The sequence below is a fragment of the Papaver somniferum genome, chromosome 6, assembly GCF_003573695.1.
Source record: "Papaver somniferum cultivar HN1 chromosome 6, ASM357369v1, whole genome shotgun sequence".
NCBI lineage: Eukaryota > Viridiplantae > Streptophyta > Magnoliopsida > Ranunculales > Papaveraceae > Papaver > Papaver somniferum.
Genome location: NC_039363.1, coordinates 24,736,941 through 24,756,173, shown reverse-complemented (window position 1 = coordinate 24,756,173; position 19,233 = coordinate 24,736,941). Strand labels below are relative to the sequence as shown.

At 37.9% G+C, this 19,233-nt stretch overlaps 1 protein-coding gene across 1 annotated transcript; it reads right to left on the bottom strand.

The window, feature by feature from the left end:
- Positions 1-1,692: 1,692 nt before the first annotated feature.
- On the bottom strand, positions 1,693-4,980 carry LOC113290663. The gene is made up of 3 exons (XM_026540247.1): positions 4,291-4,980; positions 2,262-4,145; positions 1,693-2,145 (listed from the first exon to the last, which is right to left on the bottom strand). The coding sequence occupies exons 1-3, from the start codon at positions 4,978-4,980 to the stop codon at positions 1,693-1,695; spliced, it is 3,027 nt and encodes a 1,008-aa protein (XP_026396032.1).
- Between the last annotated feature and the right edge of the window lie 14,253 nt (positions 4,981-19,233).

Below are 19,233 nucleotides of genomic sequence, written 5' to 3'. Positions count from 1 at the left end.
ACAATCATTAAGAGATTCTATACACGGTCTCTTTACGTAGTCAGGGAACAACGAGAAGCGTCACGTGGCGTTAGGCTATATACTAGCATGCAATATGTCTAGGAGCTGCCCAATCATTTTGATTCTATGTATAGGTGATGATGAAATGTGTGAAGCATCGAAAGCTCAGCAGAGAGGCCTTTCGAGAAACATGTTCATCATAGCTCTGAGAGGAACGTTCGCTCAGTCAGAGATCGTGAAATGGTTCACGGATCATAAAATATGAATTGTCACATACATTCTTGAAGCCGATCCAGAAACATGCAGTATCATGATTATACGATTTTAGCCCTTGCCGAAATCCACCATCAACAATCTCGTTTATATAATTCTCGAATTATGAGTTTAAAGCTTAGCATGCTTCATCATTTACTTGACAACTTTAGTTGTAAACAATCCATTTGTTGGAAACTAGATATTAAGTCAAGATTGATCATGTGAAAATTACATTGAACATATTATATAATCTGTGTGACACAATCATTTGATGTTAACTCAGGATGTTACACATTGATCAAATAATCATTTGAAAATTACTTGAAGTTAATGCTATGTGTAAGTTTACCATTGTCATCTTATAAGGATGTTTCAAATTGATTAACAGTTTGCTTGTGACTGATGCTGCAAGTGATGCAGTTATTCAAAATTATTTTAAAGCTTCGTAAAGGTTTTTCTCTCTCATGCTATTTTTTCTCTCCAAAGGCGATTTTTCTTTAGGGTTTCAAACTCTTCACATTTTTTTCCTTCATCCTTGATCATCTTTGGTGATTTAGGATGGGGGAAAATATTGTTCCAACTATGAATACTCATGGGTAAAAATCAGTGAGTTATGCTAATTTGGTTAAGGGTAAAATACCCTATATGTTACAAGATTCAGATTTTTTATCTCTTCCTGAGACATCCTTCTATCATGATGAACCGGCGTTGGAACTGCCTATGGAACTTACTCAAGAGGGACGTGATTTATTTCAGTTTAGTCTCATTGGGAGATTGAACTTTAAGGGTTTAAAACTTGCTGATGTTCAACAACGTTTGGAGGATCAATGGGGTTTTTCTGCTAGGAGATGCAAGCTGGTTCCAATGACAAAAGGATTTTTCATAATCAAGTTAACATCAGCTGATGACAAGGAGAAAGTATGGCATGGTGGAACTTGGGTAATACAGAATCAACAACTTCGGGTTTTCAAATTTTACCCCAACTTTGATCCGGAAAGACAACAAACTTCAAGAGCTAATGTTTGGGTAAGTTTCCCTGGCTTGTTCATAGAGTTATGGACGAAGAGAATTCTTTTATCCATTGCTAAAATCCTTGGAAAGCCAATTGCTATTGATCAGAAAACTTTGGATCATGATGTTGGTAATTATGCTGTTGTGCTCATAGATATTGATTTTGCTAAATCAATTCCAAAAAGAGTTCATTTGAAAGCTAATGGCATAGAGTTTTTTTTTTTCCAAAAGAACACACAAAAGGTGTTTTTTTTTTGGTAAATCCAAATATGTATTAATGAATAACAAAATTACAAAACTAAATGAATCAGCAAGAAAAGAGGCCAGAAAAACCCCAAAACTTGCTAACCATTTGAAACGAAAATAAGATACATTTGGTAATTCAACAGAGTACAAAAAGTCTGGTCTTCCAAGATAATGTCTTCCCTATTCATTTGGGAGAATACACCCTCTTTTTTCCATCTTATGAGCTGCAAAATTAGCATCTCTAAAGGTGTGATCAAAACTAATAGCCTCATAATTAGAAGAAACTTCCCTCCAACGTTGTCGAACAAACCAAGGAAGATTATAAGAAGTAAAAGCCATAACTGCACTCAACGAATCAGAACGAATGCAAACCTTCGTGTATCCCCATTGAAGCGCCCATTCCATACCAATAATAATACCAGAAATTTCCGCAATGTAATTAGTCATTACTCCCAAACCCACACTCATAGCATCATGTACATTAGCTTCATGATCCCACGCCACAACTCCAGCCCCAGCTACTCCTGGATTCCCACGAGCCGCACCATCACAACACAACATTAGTTCACCCAACTCCGTAGGTACCCATCTACACTCAACAGGTTCGTGAAGCTTCACCTGTCTACGAGAAACCTTAAAAAATCCAGGATTTTCAAATCTTCGACAGTGTTAAACATATAGCCCTTGAGATGCCTCGAGTAATCTTGAACTTGGTTGAAGACGCTAGACTTGAAGAAGCCCAAACTAACCTGCTTGTTTTCATAAACGAAAGGATTTCTTGTTTGCAAAAGTTCTGATTGAACCACCAAGACAGCAAGAAGCCAAAGCTCCTTAATCATACAACTTCTACCACGAACTGCCTTGTAGGCTGAGGTCAAATTCATGTGAGATTGCACTCCAAATATCTCTGAAATCCAGCTCCAAGCCATCACAGCAAACCTGCAATTCCAAAGCAAATGATCCAGGGATTCCTCCGCGTTATTACACAAACAACACTTGTTTACAACCTGAATTTTGAACCGGCTTCTGACTTGATCTAACGTAGCGCGCGCTCCTCTTAAAATCTTCCAATTTCTAGCTTCTAGTGACGGGTGCACGGACTGACGCCAAAGCAGGTTAGTACCCTCCAACTTCCCATATCTCTTACAAATAAGAGATTTCGCAGCTTTCACCGTAAACTGGCCAGTAGCGCTTGGCATCCAAACCTGACAATCATCATCGTTCAAAGGGAAAGGCAGATCCGCCTCTTCAATGCCAAGAACAAGCAAGTTGTTGCGAGACTCCTCATTCAAGCTCCAAGCACCATTAACAAAGATATCACTCACCGAAACAGCACGACTTAGCGTATAATCTTCAAGAGTATCCGCAATAGCCATATTTCCAACCCACACATCATAATAAAGAGAAGTATTTCTCCCATCCCCAATTAAGACCTTAGAGTTATCCTCCACCAAGGAGTAAACCCATTTGATACCCGGAAGAATAGAAGATTTAGTGTAATGAACCAACTCACCATTCCTCTTAAAAAATATGGCACGTAAAAAACGAGCCCAAATCTTCTTAGATCTATGAATTTTCCACCACAGACTCATTAAAAGAGCCTTGTTCATAACGCCCAATTGAGTTAAACCCAATCCACCTTCCTCATAAGGAGCGCAAATCTTGTCATAAGCTATAACAAAAGATCTACTCACCTTAGAATCACCAGACCATAAAAAATTCCGAATAACAACCACGCATTCATGAACAAACTTCCTTGGCCACTTGTAAACAGCCATATTATGGATGGAAAAACTAGCAATCACTGATTTAACCAACATTACTCTATCTTGAAAAGAAAACATTCTACCTTTCCATCCAGACAATTGATCTTTGATCTTCTCGACTACGTTGACAACATGATGATATCTAAAAACACCCGACATCACCTTCACACCTAGATACCTATCATGGAAAGAAGCAATAGGCATCCCTAAAAATGCAGCAATCGTAGTTCTCCTATTCAAAGAGCCACCACCAAAATAGAGTTTACTCTTTTCTCTACTAACTGTTTGCCCTGAAGCACGTTGATACAAACCCAATAAACCCACCAAATTTCTCAAGATCTTCATATTGCCTTTACAGAAAATGATTATATCATCAGCAAAAAATAAATGAGTAGGAGCAATACCTTCTCTACTAACCATATGAGTCATCTTACCATCACGAACGAGTTTCGTGATATTTCTGCTTAAGACATCTTCTATCAACATAAAGATTAGAGGAGACAAAGGATCTCCCTGATGAAGGCCTCTATCAATACTGAAAAAACCCTCCGGACTACCATTGACCAGCACTGAAATTCTAGCAGATTTCAGAATTTGTAAAATCCAATCACACCAATTTTCTGAAAATCCATATCTTCTAAACACCTCCAGAATAAAATACCAACTCACAGTATCAAACGCCTGAGTGATGTCAAGTTTTAAACCTACATTACCATCACTGCGCCTAATCTGAGTTTCATTAACCATCTCCGAAGCTAGGCTGATGTTTTCATGAATAATCCTACCTTTCATAAAAGCCACCTGCTCCTCGGAAATCAACTTATCCATAACACCACCAAGCCTAGCAGCAAGGATCTTAGTAAAAATCTTAAAAAAAGAAATTACTAACACCAACAGGTCTGAAATTACGAAGAGTATTCGCACCCCTTTCTTTAGTCAAAAGCATAAGAAGGCTAGAATTCACACCATGAGGAATAAACTTATTTGACCAACAAAACAAAATAGCACTAACCAAGTCTTCCCGAATAATCTCCCAACAATGCCTATAGAAAAAACCAGCAAAACCATCCGGACCAGGCGCACTATCAACTCCTAAATCAAAAACAGCCGCATGAATCTCCTCAAAAGTAGGCAAATGGTCCATACTAGCACATTCATCCACAGAAATGCTAGGATGATCAATTTCAAAGAGAGCCTCCAACGGAATTGAATCATCCCCATTAAATTTAGCCTCATAATAATTGACAATAAGGTTCCTAATCTGATCACCATCCATAACCGTCTCCCCATTACCATCCACGAACTCCGAAATAGTATTACTACTCATTCGAATACGAATAGAATTATGAAAGAAACTAGTATTACTAGCTCCTTCCACCATCCAACTATTTTTGGACTTTTGCTTCAACATAATAGCTTGTTGCATACGAATATCATTAACTTCCGCAGCTGCACTTCTCATCAAATTCAATTTGTCAACATCTGAAGGGTACTCATCCGTTAACCTCAAGGTACTCTCAAGTCTGAGTTGAGCCTGCTTCAATCTAATATTAACATTACCAAAAACCTCTTGATTCCACAACTTCATAGCAATTTTAAGTCGCTTTAACTTTTGAGGATAAATAAACGCCGGTGAAACCACAATAGGTTCCTTCCAACTATCTTCAACCATACGCATAAAATCAGGATGCCAAAACCACATCTTTTGAACCCGAAAAGGAGCCAAATGAGGTCTAGAGTTAACAAAAGGATAACCAATAAGAGGAGAATGATCGGAAACTTCCCTAGGAAGAGCTTTACATTGCCAATTCTCAAATCGATTTAACTAAAACTCATTAATCACCGCACGATCAAGTCTATTAATAATTCTTGTAACCCCTTACTGCCTATTAGACCAAGTAAATTTGCTACCCAAAGACTCCGCTTCAAAAAGACTATTATCATCCAACCAATCACTAAATTCATTCACTACTGAAGTCCTTGGAACAACACCTCCCTTTTTCTCCTCATTCCGAAGAACACAATTAAAATCACCAATGAATAACCATGGAACCTGTTGATTACCCATATCCAACTGATTCCATAAAGTTCTTCTAGTGACCTGAACCGAACTAGCGTGAACAATAGAAATATGAACCCCATTAACACCAATAGTTATGGCCTGATTTGAACAGTTCAAAACCATTGGATCATCAACATTTAATGACCACATTACCCACAGATTCCCAATACGAGTAGAAGTAGAATTATGAATAATAGAATTATTAAATCCCTGAATAGAAAACCTATGAATAGCTCTGGAAGAAACTGAAACCCTTGGTTCAACAATACCAATATATCCGGTTTGAAATCCTTAACTAACTCACGCAATTTACATTATGCTTCATCACGCACAATCCCATTAATGTTCCAAAAGAGAACTCTCATTGGGAAACTTTATTGGTATTGTTTAACTTGACTCTCTGTGATGCCCTTGTAGCATCCACCTTTTGAACCCCATCACCAATTTTAGATTCAGTACAAGTATTAGATTTAGTTTCATTCAAATTCCCTAAGTTTCTTGAGGCTCCGGACGCTGAAGAATTACGCGCCATGAGGACAGGCTTCTTTGTCGTCCACCTGCCAATAACACTATCAAAAAAAGGAGTTAACCTTCCTGCAAGTCAGATTGCACCCGAACATTATTCACCACAATGTTATTCTCTGTCAAACCCATATCATTATTCAAAACATCAAATCGATTTGGTGAAACAATACTTTCACGAACATAAAGAGAATCGGTTAAAGGAGTGTCAGATGAGATAGCATCAGTCTTATTAACTAATGAATTCCTACTCTCCCTCACTTCAGAATACATAGTTAACTCAGATTTAGGCATACCTCCGTAGCACTAGAAACTGAAATTACATGCGTTGCTGCTCTTTGTCTAGTTTTTGCCAATTCGACATAGGCAGAGCAAAAAATAGCTTCAGACTTAGCTAATTCATCCTGCAACTGTTTTTCCACAGCCACTTGAACGCTCCCCGATTCAACCCCTCCTTCCTCTAATATGGCAGATGCAGAATTAACGTGTGTATGCTGGCCATGCACAACAACAATCCCATTCCCATTAGGAAGATTATTAACAACCTCAGCACCAGTCGGAGATACACCATGCAGGCCATGCACAATATTAGCATGGTTAATTTCAGGAACTACAGGAATCGCGGGAGCAAATTTCCCTTTCCTTCTTTTAGTTTCTTTCCATTCAGATCCCCCAGAAGAATTACCAACCCTAGTTTCATGCGAATTTGTAGAACCAACAACTTAAAGCCCTAGAGCCGCACCCTGTTGTTGTGTATTAGCAGAATTATTCTTTTTCTTTTTCCTACATTCCGAATCCTGATGACCTATAATCTTACACTTAGTGCAAAATTTAGGTTTCTTCTGGATTTCTATAGGTTGCCAAAAATCTAAACCCCCAATCGTAACATGAATTCCATCCGTGTCAAGTTCAGTGAAATTAATATCTATAATAACTGAAGTATAATACCCATATTCATGAGCCAAAGTGCGCTTGTCTACAATAATGGGAGTTCCCAACGATTTTCTAATAGCCAACAGCATTTTCTCTATCCAATATTCAACAGGCAAGCCCGGAAACTTGACCCAAACCGTAGCATGAGAAGTTTTGTGTGTCTGCATCAAAACCTGGAAACCATTCCATTAGGTTAAGCTTTTGCTGATCAAACAACCAAGCTTCAACATTGAGAATCTTGTCTCTATCTTCCTTAGATTGCAACTTCATAATAAAAAACCCTCTATTCATAGGAATGAATTGAACACGGCCCTGACCTAGCTGTCATTCATGTTCAAAGCTATTTTTGACATCTTGAAAGTTAACACCCTTGAAATCCAGGTGACCAATAAGACTGAATCTCCATAAATTACAACCTTCTTCATAAAACGATTCAGGTAACACAATTGCCGGCTTTCCATCTCTCAAAGTAGGGTTCGGCAAAGTACTCAAATCCAGAGTTGTTGTTGGAAGCTGTTTTTTTCCCAAAACTTTTTCAGCATATGTAAGAACTCGTGTTTGTGGAGGATCAGTACCATCTCAAATCACCCAAATATGATTGTGAAAATTGAAGCAAAAAATGATTTTTTTTTTGAAAACCCTAAACTTTTTGCCAGAGGGGGAGTAAAATTTAGGAGAGAGAAAATAGTAACCCATGGCATAGAGTTTTGGCAATATGTATAAGTACAAGACTTAGAGAACGTCAAGTTTTGCTCACACCATAAGGCTATGGATCATAAGTTTGAAAATTGTCTTACTGCACGTAAACTTTTAGGAGGTTCTATTGAGTCTCAAAAAATTCAGAATCAAAATTTTAAGGAGGACAAAGAGGTTAACAATCCAAAGAAAAGGTATACTTGGAGAGAAGTACATGGAAAGAATAATGTGAATGGTAATGGGCATTCAGTTTCCCATGAAAACCATGCAGAGAACGTCAACAATTTTGTAGCAAAGGAAGGTATTCAGTGCGTTGATGTTACAACACACACTGTCCAAAGTGTTGAAGTTTTTTCAGATCAAGAGAAAGAATTAGCTGAGGATAAACAATTGGAGGAAGAGCTTAATAGCTCTTTTGTTGAGTATCGTGAAGCTCAAATCAAATTAATGAGATGTAAAAATGAAATTACAGCCAAAAAGGATCTTGGAGCTCGTAAAGATTCTGTTCATCCAGTTCATGAAGCTATTTCGTTAGAGAAAAATAAGAAAGCTCAGTCCGTTTCCGTGAACAAAAATAGTTCTGAGGCTATGTCCGTCTCAACCAAAACTACTGAACAAACTTCCGTGCACTCCCTGGCCAACACAAACTCTGAAGTTGTGAGAAAAGTTAGGGTAGACAAGTCCATCCCTATTTTGGAAACGTCTCTTCCCAAGTTTGTGAATAAATCTGTTCAGCCAACGCCTGTGACCAAGGTTAACTCTGATGTTCATATTCAGGCCATGAACTCTAAGGGTTTAAATATAGAACCAATGCCAGGGTCCGTGTTAAAGCCAAACCCAGCTTTGGAAACTTCCGTGTCCAAGCAAGGTATGGGAAGTAATAGTCAGGACGTCAATTCTCAAGGGTCTAATTCAACTAAAGAGGAATGGAAAACAGTAAAGTGTAAGAGTTCACCAAATAAAGGTACTCCTTTCAAAATTAAATCTTTTGAAACTCCTTTTGTGGCTGAGATTTTTCAAACAGAAGTTATGGTGAATAATAAATATGGTGCCCTAGCATCTGAATTAGGGCTTGCTAATGATTCTAGTGAGGCTTTGGTGGTGGAGGAACAAGAAGAATCAAGTGACACAGATAATAGTATGGGTTCGAAATATTGGGGTGAAGTTGATGCACATATTCTTGCAAGGAAACAAGCTAGAAAAGTAGCCAAGAAAGCGGCTAAAATCATGGCTATGAATTCAAAGTCTAATGAGGAAATTCCAAACCTTGAGCACAACAAGGATATCCATGTAGGTATGGAGGAAAATGTTTTTGATATTGATAATAATTTGTCCATGGATGAACTAGAGGAGGAAAGTACTATTCAGATTGATGAAGTGCGTGCTAAATCTATTAGAGATCCATTTTATAGAAAAGAATATTTCAAGGAAAAAAAAGAGCAACTAGATAGAATGTCAATTAAGAAGAAAGCTCAATCTCCTATTAAGATTGTTCTGGGTGGTAATTATGCTTCAGATGAAAATGGAGAGGATTATGACTATGATGAAACTTACGATGATTATGAAGATGAATATAAGGAGTCTTATGGAGACTATGGAGGCTATGATTTGACGTAAATAATTGATGGTATTATTCCCAAGAAGATGAATTTTAGGGTTGGAAACAAAGGGCTCAAACGATTTTAATGTTCCTAGATTTCCTCTTTATGTTTTTTATTTGTGTTGATGAGCTTATTTTTTGAGCTTTTAGAGTTTTTTCTGCCCCTTTGGTTTATGGAGGGTGGGGAGGCCTTGAGCCTCCCATCTTGTAATTACGTTTTTTTGTTATAATAAACCTTGGAATTAACAAAAAAAAAATTCAAATTGATTAACAAGATTTCTGGAACTACCATCAATGTCTAGATACAACACAGTATGTGTACCCAGTATGCGAACTATGAAGTGCTAGTTCAGGTTCAGAACACTTGTTTGCGAATGAATTTATTAGTGATAGGTCCAGAACTGTGATTTACGAATGGAAAAACTAAGCAAGGTCCGGAACGTTAGTTTGGGAACTCAGTGGTTAGGTTCTAAAATCGGTAAGTATGACAACTTGTTCAACACTTTGTATGCTAACTATTGTCTATACTTATGAACTCAGGTTCGTTTGCGAACTCTGTTTGCGAATTGAAGTCCATGGATTCTTAATGCTTTAAGGTATGCGAACTCGGTTTGCAAACCGTGGGATTGGTTCTTGTATAAGTACTTTGTACACATAAAAACCAAGCCGAATATGTTTCAAATGCTTCGTGGATATTTCTATGAGATAGTGAACATTTTAACAACTCTCTTATAACAAATTTAAATACATTTGATTTGATTATCTATCATAATTGGTTTATTATCATATTTGATCAAGAAGTGTTAGATGAATATAGCTAAGCTAAAAGTGTTCATATGGCTAACATCGGTTAACTGTTATTGAGCCAACTTGTTATACACGTTTAGGTATCGTTCATCCATATCTAACTATAGGTATATTTCATTTGTGTGTATCAAGATAAACCATCTAACGGTGGATATTGATTGCTTAGATTGAATCTTAAATCAGGAGTTCATCTAACGGTAAATATTAATTGCTTTGTTAATAAGCTATCTTAGCTTTGATTGTAAGCAACCCTGATTTGAAAGACTATATAAGGTGAAGCTCTAGCATATGGGAAACCTAATCCCGATACTTTTCAAACTAGAGTTTATTATTAGGTTTCCAGTTCTTTTGACAACCATTATGAGGTTTAACGACTTAAAGACTTCGCTTGTGATTCGTGAAGACAGGTAGGTGTAACTATTTTCTTTGTAGTTGTGTATCATGATCTTACTTTTTCTATCGTATTGAGTTTAATCTTCTCTAAGATTTTCTCGAGATCTATCTCCAATAGGTAAGATATAAAAAATAATCACAACTGTTTCTTCGTCTCAGACTCTTGTGATTCCGCAATAACTTCTTCTGTTAATCAGTTAGGTTATTGTGAGGTGACTAATATTCTAGGTTGCTATTCGGGAGTATAGGACCATATTATTAGTTGAGTTTCCTTTTCACCTTGATCTTTATCCGTGGGATGCAGATTTGTTTATAAGTCTTCGACTTTGGGTCGTAACAATAATAGACACATTTTTGTGTCGAATTTAATCTCATTTGTCTATTTTGTACTTATTTTTGTTATTTTATGTATTTGTATGTATTTTTAGAAAATAAACATATTGGAAAAATCGGCTCGAAAAGTGATGTTTTGCACCCCCAGAGAAAATTACTAAAGGCACCCATGTTTTGGATAAGGACACCCCAGACGTTAAAGTCACCCACAATTTGGATTAGGGGCACTTCACCTTCTTTGTTTGAATGAAATTTGGCGGGAAAATGTGCTTAACAACTGCGTGATTTTAGTTCGGATTTTGGAAGAGTCTTTGAGAGAGTTGAACATGGAATAACTATGTTACCTTATTAACAGGGAAGGTGACGTGTTTAGGAAACAATAATAAAAACCAAATATCCTTGAATTATCGTGAAACAAAGAAAATATTCTTCTCAAGATGCGAGATTTTTGGAAAAGATTGGAAAGATATTCTGTGAGATTTGTTCACGGGATTTGATTAGGATTAACCTGTTTCTACTAAACAGATGTGGTAATTATGTTGAAATCAAAAGAGGAAGGATATTTTTTCTCTTAGAAGAAAACCAGGCAAGTATTTGTCTATGTGAGGATATCTCATGATTTTGGTGTTATTTATGGTAGTTACGTGTTACTTAGAGGAAGATATTATCCTTGGAGATTTTATTCTATCTACTACAGAGAAGATTAAGCTAGAAAATGGAAAGGAATGTGAAAATAAAAGAGAAAATAATACCGAGAATAATACTTCTTTATTGTGGAGATTTAGAGCAATAATTACGAGAGATTATGGTGATGTTGGGTTTATAAAGCGAGTAAGGGAGACTGAGAAGGGTTATCGAGCGATCGGGTAGGCTATAGAGCTGAAGAGGAGAAGTTGCAGCGACTTTTCTGCTGCTGCAAAGAAGAAGAAAACGAAGAACACAGACGGCTCAGTAGGTCTGTCGTTCTAAAACTGTCACCTTTTTTGGACTTAGCGACATTTTTTCTATGACAGTTTCCGAATATAGTTTTGTTGTAACAAGCTATTTAAGTTGTAACGGCGACACCCGTTGCAAATTCCCGGTTTATAGTATTTTCTCTACTTTTCTTCATTGTAAGCACCATTTGAGCTATAATTTTTTTTTGAGAGTGTCTACAACATGAGGAGCTAAACCTTATTATTGGGACGATGAAGGAATCCATTATTCGTCACTGTGATAAATAAATTAATTTTTTTTATGACTACTTGCAATATTTATTAAATGATTTATGATTTATGTTGAATGGGTGTCATTTCAATTGATGGGTCATGCTGAGCTAAAATGTTTTGATGACCCATGCTTTAGATTTACCGTCATTGCTCTCAAAATCTACCTTAGGCAAGGAATTAGAGCCAACGAATCGTTATCATATGAGCTATAATTTGGTAGAATAATTTTGAACCACATGAATATGAACTCTGGTGAAATCTTGAATCTCAGTCTCTCGTAAAAATGTTACCTTCTTGTGTATATATATTCTTTGTTTTTATTATTTTCGTTTGTTAATTCTTAAAATCAATCTCATTAAGTCCGAGTGAACGATAACCTTACTTACCACTTGTAAAAATATGCTATCAATTTTTGGCCCCGCTGCCAGGGAGCCGTTGTGAAATATTATAATTTGTATTTTTGATTTGTAAATAGTTATTTATTTTTTATTTTTTATTTATTTTTGATATTTTTTTTCCTAATAAAAACAACGATTTCATATTAAAACTTATACAAAGCCTTTAGTTGGTAACCTAGCAACAAGCTGGGCTCCAACACCTCTTTGAATAGCAATGCCTAATCTATGAAAAATAAAATTACCAAAACCACTACTAGCATCGTTATTAACAATACAATTCTTCAGGCGCTTGAAAAAACACAAAGTATCTTCACCAAGTTCCCCAAGAGTAGAAAACGCTAAGACACCCAAACCATATCCAAGTGAAGCACACTTTTCCAAATATTTAGCTTGCTTACGCGAAACCGCCTTAGAAATAGCTTTACCTGGGACAAAAGAACGAATGCCTTCACCAGTGAAGGGCGAGACACCTGTGACATCCATGCAAACATCTTGACCATTCTCCCAGTTGAGAACAAGGATATCGGCAGGCTTCAAGTCCTTGCCATCATCTGACACCATACCAAGAGAGACTTCCTTGCGCGCAGGCACTTTTGTATAGTCTTTTTATATTTATTTAATTTTAAGAGTTTTAGTTTTATTTGACTTGGTTTGTGTTTTAGGATTTTGTTTCAGGTACTTTTGGTGGTGCTCCAATCGTCTCAACTGTATCCGTCTGCTGCAAAATACTCAGGATTTTCTTGCTCGTGAGTTATACATTGAATGGACAGGTTAGGCACTCGTTACCTTAAATTATGAATGTTAAGACGAGGTACTAGTACTGCTTTTCGAAGTGGGAAAATACTTAGTAGAGTTCTCTGAATTCTTCTATTCTAATTATAAGGGTACGAGCACTTTTCTTTCTTTCTTTCTTTATTTTGTAGTGTGATTTATGGAATGAATGAATTTGTGATTGTTTGTTTACTTCTTGAATTTACACCGTTTTATTTTGTATAGCTTTTTGTTTTTATTTTATTTGTATATATGGAGTCTGGTGACACGACTTTCCTTTTTGGCATTCTGGAATCTATTCTAGAAGTTCGATAAGGAGGATTCATCTACTGGAACACTTGGAGAATATATGCGTAGAAGTTCACTGATAGGTGTCTAAAACACCTAATTTTATATCTAGTATTTATGCTTTCTTTGCTATTGTCGTGTAAATTATGTATCTTATGTGTGCTTTGAGTTATTTAGGTACTTTGGAGTCATTCGACGTAAAAGAAGAAGAAATGGGGGCTCATGGCATCAATTGGCAACATTGGATATTCGCGGACTCGAAGCTAACAAGCACACAGCTCTCCAAGACATTAAGAAGAAGAATTATGCAGGAAACTACAGTGTCAGTGTTCCAGGACTGACAGTTGAGTAGAGGTGCCCCTTATCTAAAGCTCCGGGTGTCTAAGTCATTTGGCTTTGTACCCTAAAATATAGGTCATGAATAAGAAGAAATTTCTTGTCATTTCCTTTTCTCTTCAAGAATGGTCCATTGCCGGCAAGCCATGGGTCCGATTTGGGTTTCAATTGTAGCTGAGAAGAATAACTGCTGCCGGTGGTGAAAAAAATGTTCACAGTTCGTGAGGAGATTCAAGGGTTTGATTCATCTGAAATTGGCAGCAAGATGTAGCGATTTGTGTGGGGTTTGAACAAGTTTCAGACAAGAAAGAAAGGGGATCTTGAGGCCGAGAAAATGGAGGAAGTATTTGGTCTGCTGGTCTTGATTCGTTGGTTCGTGGTGGTGCTGTTTCGATTAAGATTAAGAAGAACATGGATCTGAAGCAGAAAGGGGTTTAAGATGAATCAGGAATATGGGTTTGTCTCAGGTTCAGGTTAACATCGAGATTAAGCTGTTGTTGGTGACGATTTACGATGAACAGGGGATTAGGAGCATATTCATAATAGTGGTGATGGAAGAATTGGTGCCGTGGGTTTCAAGAGCTGGCGAATTATAGTTAAGTAAATGGGTTTGTATGGGTTTGAGATGATATGATACAGGGGAGATGTAGCTGCAAATGGTTGAAATTGAGGTTTAACTCAAGGATGGAGGAGCTGCTGTTGCAATTAGTTGCGGAGCTGGTAATTAAGACAGATATGGAGCTTGTTGGTGGCTGAGTTTATTGGACTTCTGGGTTTAGATGAATGTTTAGGACAGGGAGGAACTCTGGTGGCCACCAATTCATGGTTGTATTGAAGATTATGAGACCAACATAGAAATGGAAATTGGAGATGATTCAGATGGATACACACTGCACACAGGGTGCTTGTTTAGTTGCTTGAATGAGTTGTTTTTACATCAAGAGAAGCTGTGCAATTGTAGGTGGTATTGAGAATTACAGGTGCGAGGCAATGGGAAGAGTCGCTGCGGCTGAAGCAAGAAGCTTGTTACCGTCGGAATAGGTGGAAGTGCTGGTTCCGTTGAGCTGCAGTTGTGCAGGATCTAAAGGAAGAGTTATGTGTGATTAAAGTGCAGCTGGGTATAAAGTACAGGGGAAGAGCTGGAAATGCAAGTGACAAAGCTGAGGATGCTAATTGATGTGGTTCTGTTGCTGGCGAGTGCCTGAGATGGAAGAATTGGAGCATTAAGAGCATCTTACGTGGTTGGTTTGAAGGTCGTGTGGCTGGAGTTTGGAGCTAATACAAGAGCAGAATGAGCTTCAGGGAATGTGTTGATTTGAGTTGCATAGCTGCTGAAGTTGAATGGGTTTGAGGTTGCTGTTGGTAAGCGCCTAACGGAAAAGCGCGGTCACAATGTGATAAGCATGTATATGCTACATTTTATACCCATATTTATATTAGATATGATACAATATTTTAGTTCCTAATACTATTTTAGTGTTTTTGTAGAAAGTACAAGTGAATTCGATCATCCGGCGAATAAACAACAAAATGTGAGACTTAACGGTATTTGCGACGAAAATGGAAAAATGTGGTTGGCCTGGTACTTCCATATATCAGCAACCACAGTGATGAAATGTGGTTGGTCTGGTATTTTCATGTTTCAGCAACCACAATGATCAATTATGCTGGCCTGGTATTTCTATATATCAACAACACTTATTATGCTGGCCTGGTATTTCCATGTATCAGCAGCCGGGTTGGCCTGGTATTTCCATGTATCAGCAACCACAATTATAAAATGGGATTGTCCTGGTATTTCCATATATCAGCAACCAAAATGGTTGGCCTGGTATTTCCATGTATCAACAACCACAATGACAAAAATATGGCTGGCTTGGTATCTTCATATATCAGCAGCTAGTCTACTTACCATCCATGACAACAGAAAGGAGTCAAAATGGTGTCGTGAACTGAAAAGACTAAATTTCACAGACACTGGTTGTCACGGTCAAGAGGTAAACAAAGACGTCAAGAGATTCATTTCTTAAGCAAGCAGGTGGTGTTCATCATTAAGAGAAAGGTGGATGTGGCTAACTCCCCACCATATGCCAGAACATACAAGCCACATTTCGTCATTTGTGAAGGAGAAAGAAATTCTTATTACTCATCAACGTTCGAGCTAGTGGTTCTCTAAAAGAAAGGAGTTTCGAGCATTTTCTTGGCAAGAATGCGAAGCAGCTACCGTTATTCACTCGCACCCAAATCTTTCTCATCGTGTCAGGTGTGTGCTACCATGGTCATGGCTATGACCAGTGTGTTCAAAACAATGGAACCTGGACGGTGTTGGTTGATCAGGGAGAATGCAGGTGGAGCTGTAGACACGATGCTGTGATCGGAAATAAGGAGGTGATGTGCGTGCAGTAGTGATGGAGCACATGAATTTGGGGATACTTAGTGCTGCGATCAGTGGAATAAGCGGCATCAATTCTTTACAAGTACGATGGCCGTGTTGAGCAAAGCAAGGTCATTATGTGGACTGAAAATTGAAAAGGATTGAATCAGCTGCCGTTGAATGCAATGATGATTAGAGTGTCAGAAAGCGAGAAGTATTGCTGTGATTGGAGATGGCAGCGTACGGAAGGAGATGATCGATCTTCTATGATCGTCCAGTGGAGGAATTGTCTCAACATGGCAGTCATATGCTTATGAGAAGAAATTACAGCTGGTGGTGTTTGCTGACGCCACATTCCATAATGGAAGAACACTCAGCAACATGATTTGAGTATGGAGATCAACTGGTGAAGTCTTCCATGAACTCAAACTTTCAAGGTGGTCGAATTCAGGGGTTTGGCAACAGCACGAGATGGAGTTGGTTTGTTCTTTGGTCGATACAGTTGCTGGAAAGATGGGATTGGGTGCTGATGCTGTGGTCGAGATGAAGAGCTCGGACATAGAAGAAACGTAAGCATTGAATCAAACTAATGCTCGCCGTAGCCGGAGTTTGGAAGGAATGACTGAGAAGAGTTGGGTTCTGCTAGTAATGGAGATCGACACAGAAGCAACGGAGCAGTCAACTGGGGTTCAAATTAGTGAAGAAATTGGAGTTGTACAGTTGGAGGTTAGGAGAACTGAGAATGGAATTAGTGCTGGTATCGGTCAGTAAAAGCTGTTGGCTGAATTGGTTACAGTGCAAGATGGACAGACAGAAAAGACAATAAAAAGTGATGTTGTGCCGGACATGAGTGCGCGAAGATAAGTGGGTTGGACTTGGTCCGGATTTAGAAATGGGCAGTAGTTGGGCTGGGCCTTAGCAATTGGCTAGGTTTCAGTTACATTTCTCGCAGCAACGTGATATAAGAAACGAACAGGAACTAGGGGTGTGTAACGGACGGACGGTTGCGGATTAGGGGTCACCCGTAACCGAACCGTCAAAGTTGCGGATTTGCAAAATTGAACCGTGACCGGCCCAATCATCCGCGGATTTAACCTTTGCGGATCCGCGGATTGTACGGGCCGGTTGCGAATTAACCGCGGATTTGACCTAGTTTTGATTGTACTTGTTGGGCCTAAATTCAGTTAGTGTCTTAACTTAGTTTTGATTGTATTCAGTTAGTTAACTTAGTTTTGATTGTATTTGTTGGGCCTAAATTCAGTTAGTGTTTTAAGGACTTTACTTCTTTCTCTTTGGGCCTAAATTCATTTAGTTAACTAAGTGATCAAAGAACTTCACTTCTTTCTCTTTGGGCCTAGGTTCATACTCAGGTAAGAAAACTTTGCTTCTTTCTACGGTTGCGGTAATCCGCGGTTTTCAAATGACAACGGCAACCGCATCCGCACCGCATGCGGATTTGAGAATCCCACCCGTGTCCGGCCCATACGTCTTGCGGTTTGGGTGAAATCCGCAATTTTGCAGACGGATACGGGTTAAATCCGCGGTTCCGGTTTTTATGCTCACCCCTAACAGGAACTAAAGAAGGGAGGAGGCCAGAGGCGGCTACACAGCCGTTTGGAGAGAGCCGAGCAAGAGGAAGACGAATAGGGTTTTCTGTTCTAATCGTTTCAGTTTGATCCATTGTCATTTTTATTTGAAATTTGTTTATGGCTTTTGAGAAAGCCATGTCTTGCTAATTATTTTGTAACTCGGGTCTTTATGATTGAAACTACATGGGTATTAGGCCATTTTTGATTATATTGAATTATGAGGCAATAGACCGTTATGATTTGAATAAATTAATTCTTGAATATTGTTTATCGATTGATTGAAAAATGAGTTATTGCATTGTCGGTTCTAGAAATCTTTGTGCGTAATTGATAGCTTTATAAATATGCTTGTCTCATTATTTGATAGTCCATGCTTTGGTTAAATTCTTTGATGGGTTATGCTTAGAATAGCCGAGTAATATTTGTGAACTAGTAATTAGCTTCGTATAATTTTCTCGCTAATACAATTTGATAGTGCATGCTTAGGTTTATTCTTTTGATGCATTATGCTTTTAATATACTAGCGATATTTGCGATTCTATGCTTATAATAGGTGATGTCAATAGAACAGAGGATAAACATATATTCATAATTATGTTTCATTTCAGTAATTAAATGGAAGTAGTAGTGAATATCATACAACCCTGGTTACCGAATCTCACATTCTTGGTTACGTCTTTGTTAATTATTATTTCATTTTGTCTGAATTTCTGAAAACTCTCAAAAACATCATATTGTGTATTACTTAGTCTTTGATATTAGTTAGTAGTAGTATTTTCACACTCCTCGTGGGAACGACCTGTACTTTCCATTGTCTACTAGTTAGACACTGTGCACTTGCAGTAATATTATTGTAGGTTTTCCAACCTACCACAGCGTAGTTGAGAAGGATCAGTTGGAGCTAACGGATCAAATGTCAACTAAGAAAAAAGATAAGACTCCTAATAAGCTTTCTCCTATTAAGCTTGTTCCTGGTAGCTTTGCTTATGAAGATGAAGATGAAGTTTCATATGTGGATGAAGATGAAGATTTCTCTGGCAATTATGCTTTGGATACGGATATTACGGATGAAATTTTTTCCAAAAGCAAATCGTATAGAGTTGGTAACAGCAGAAGTAAATTGAAAGGAGTTGGCTACAGATATAGGTAACTTCTTTTTATTTTATTTTTTGAAGTTATTTTTTATTTAAATATTTATTAGTAGTTATTTTTACCCCTTTGGTTTATGGGGGTTGTGCTTCAAACCTGAAATTCTTGTAATTACGTTTTTTTGTTATAATAAACCTTGGACTTAACAAAAAAAAAAAAAGAGAAGGATCAGTTGGGTTATGAATTGAATTTCCAGGGATTGCAGTGAGTTGTGCAAGTGATGCAGCTACAGAATCTGGAGTTGTTGGTTTGTGGTGTTAAAACTGAATTAGCTTGTCAGTTCCTTGAGAATGACGGGCTTAGTAATCTTCTAAATGGCATTATGGGCCTGTATTGGGCTGGAACGTGAATTTGGTGGAGCTGGTCAGGCCTTGGCCAGGATTTGGAATTCTAATATTTTGGAAAAACCTATTCACGCAGAAAGACAGATAAGCCTATTCACACCACAAGAAGATATCTCTTCTTCTACTTGTTTTCTAGGGTTTAGAACACGACG

Excerpts from the sequence above, each read along its gene's own strand:
- LOC113290663 (XM_026540247.1), bottom strand. The coding sequence starts at position 4,980 with ATGTGGTTTTGGCATCCTGATTTTATGCGTATGGTTGAAGATAGTTGG. Across the intron at positions 4,146-4,290 it reads AGATTATTCGGGAAGACTTG|ATTTTTACTAAGATCCTTGC; the intron begins GTTAGTGCTATT and ends TCTTTTTTTAAG. Across the intron at positions 2,146-2,261 it reads TCGTTTATGAAAACAAGCAG|GTTTCTCGTAGACAGGTGAA; the intron begins GTTAGTTTGGGC and ends GGATTTTTTAAG.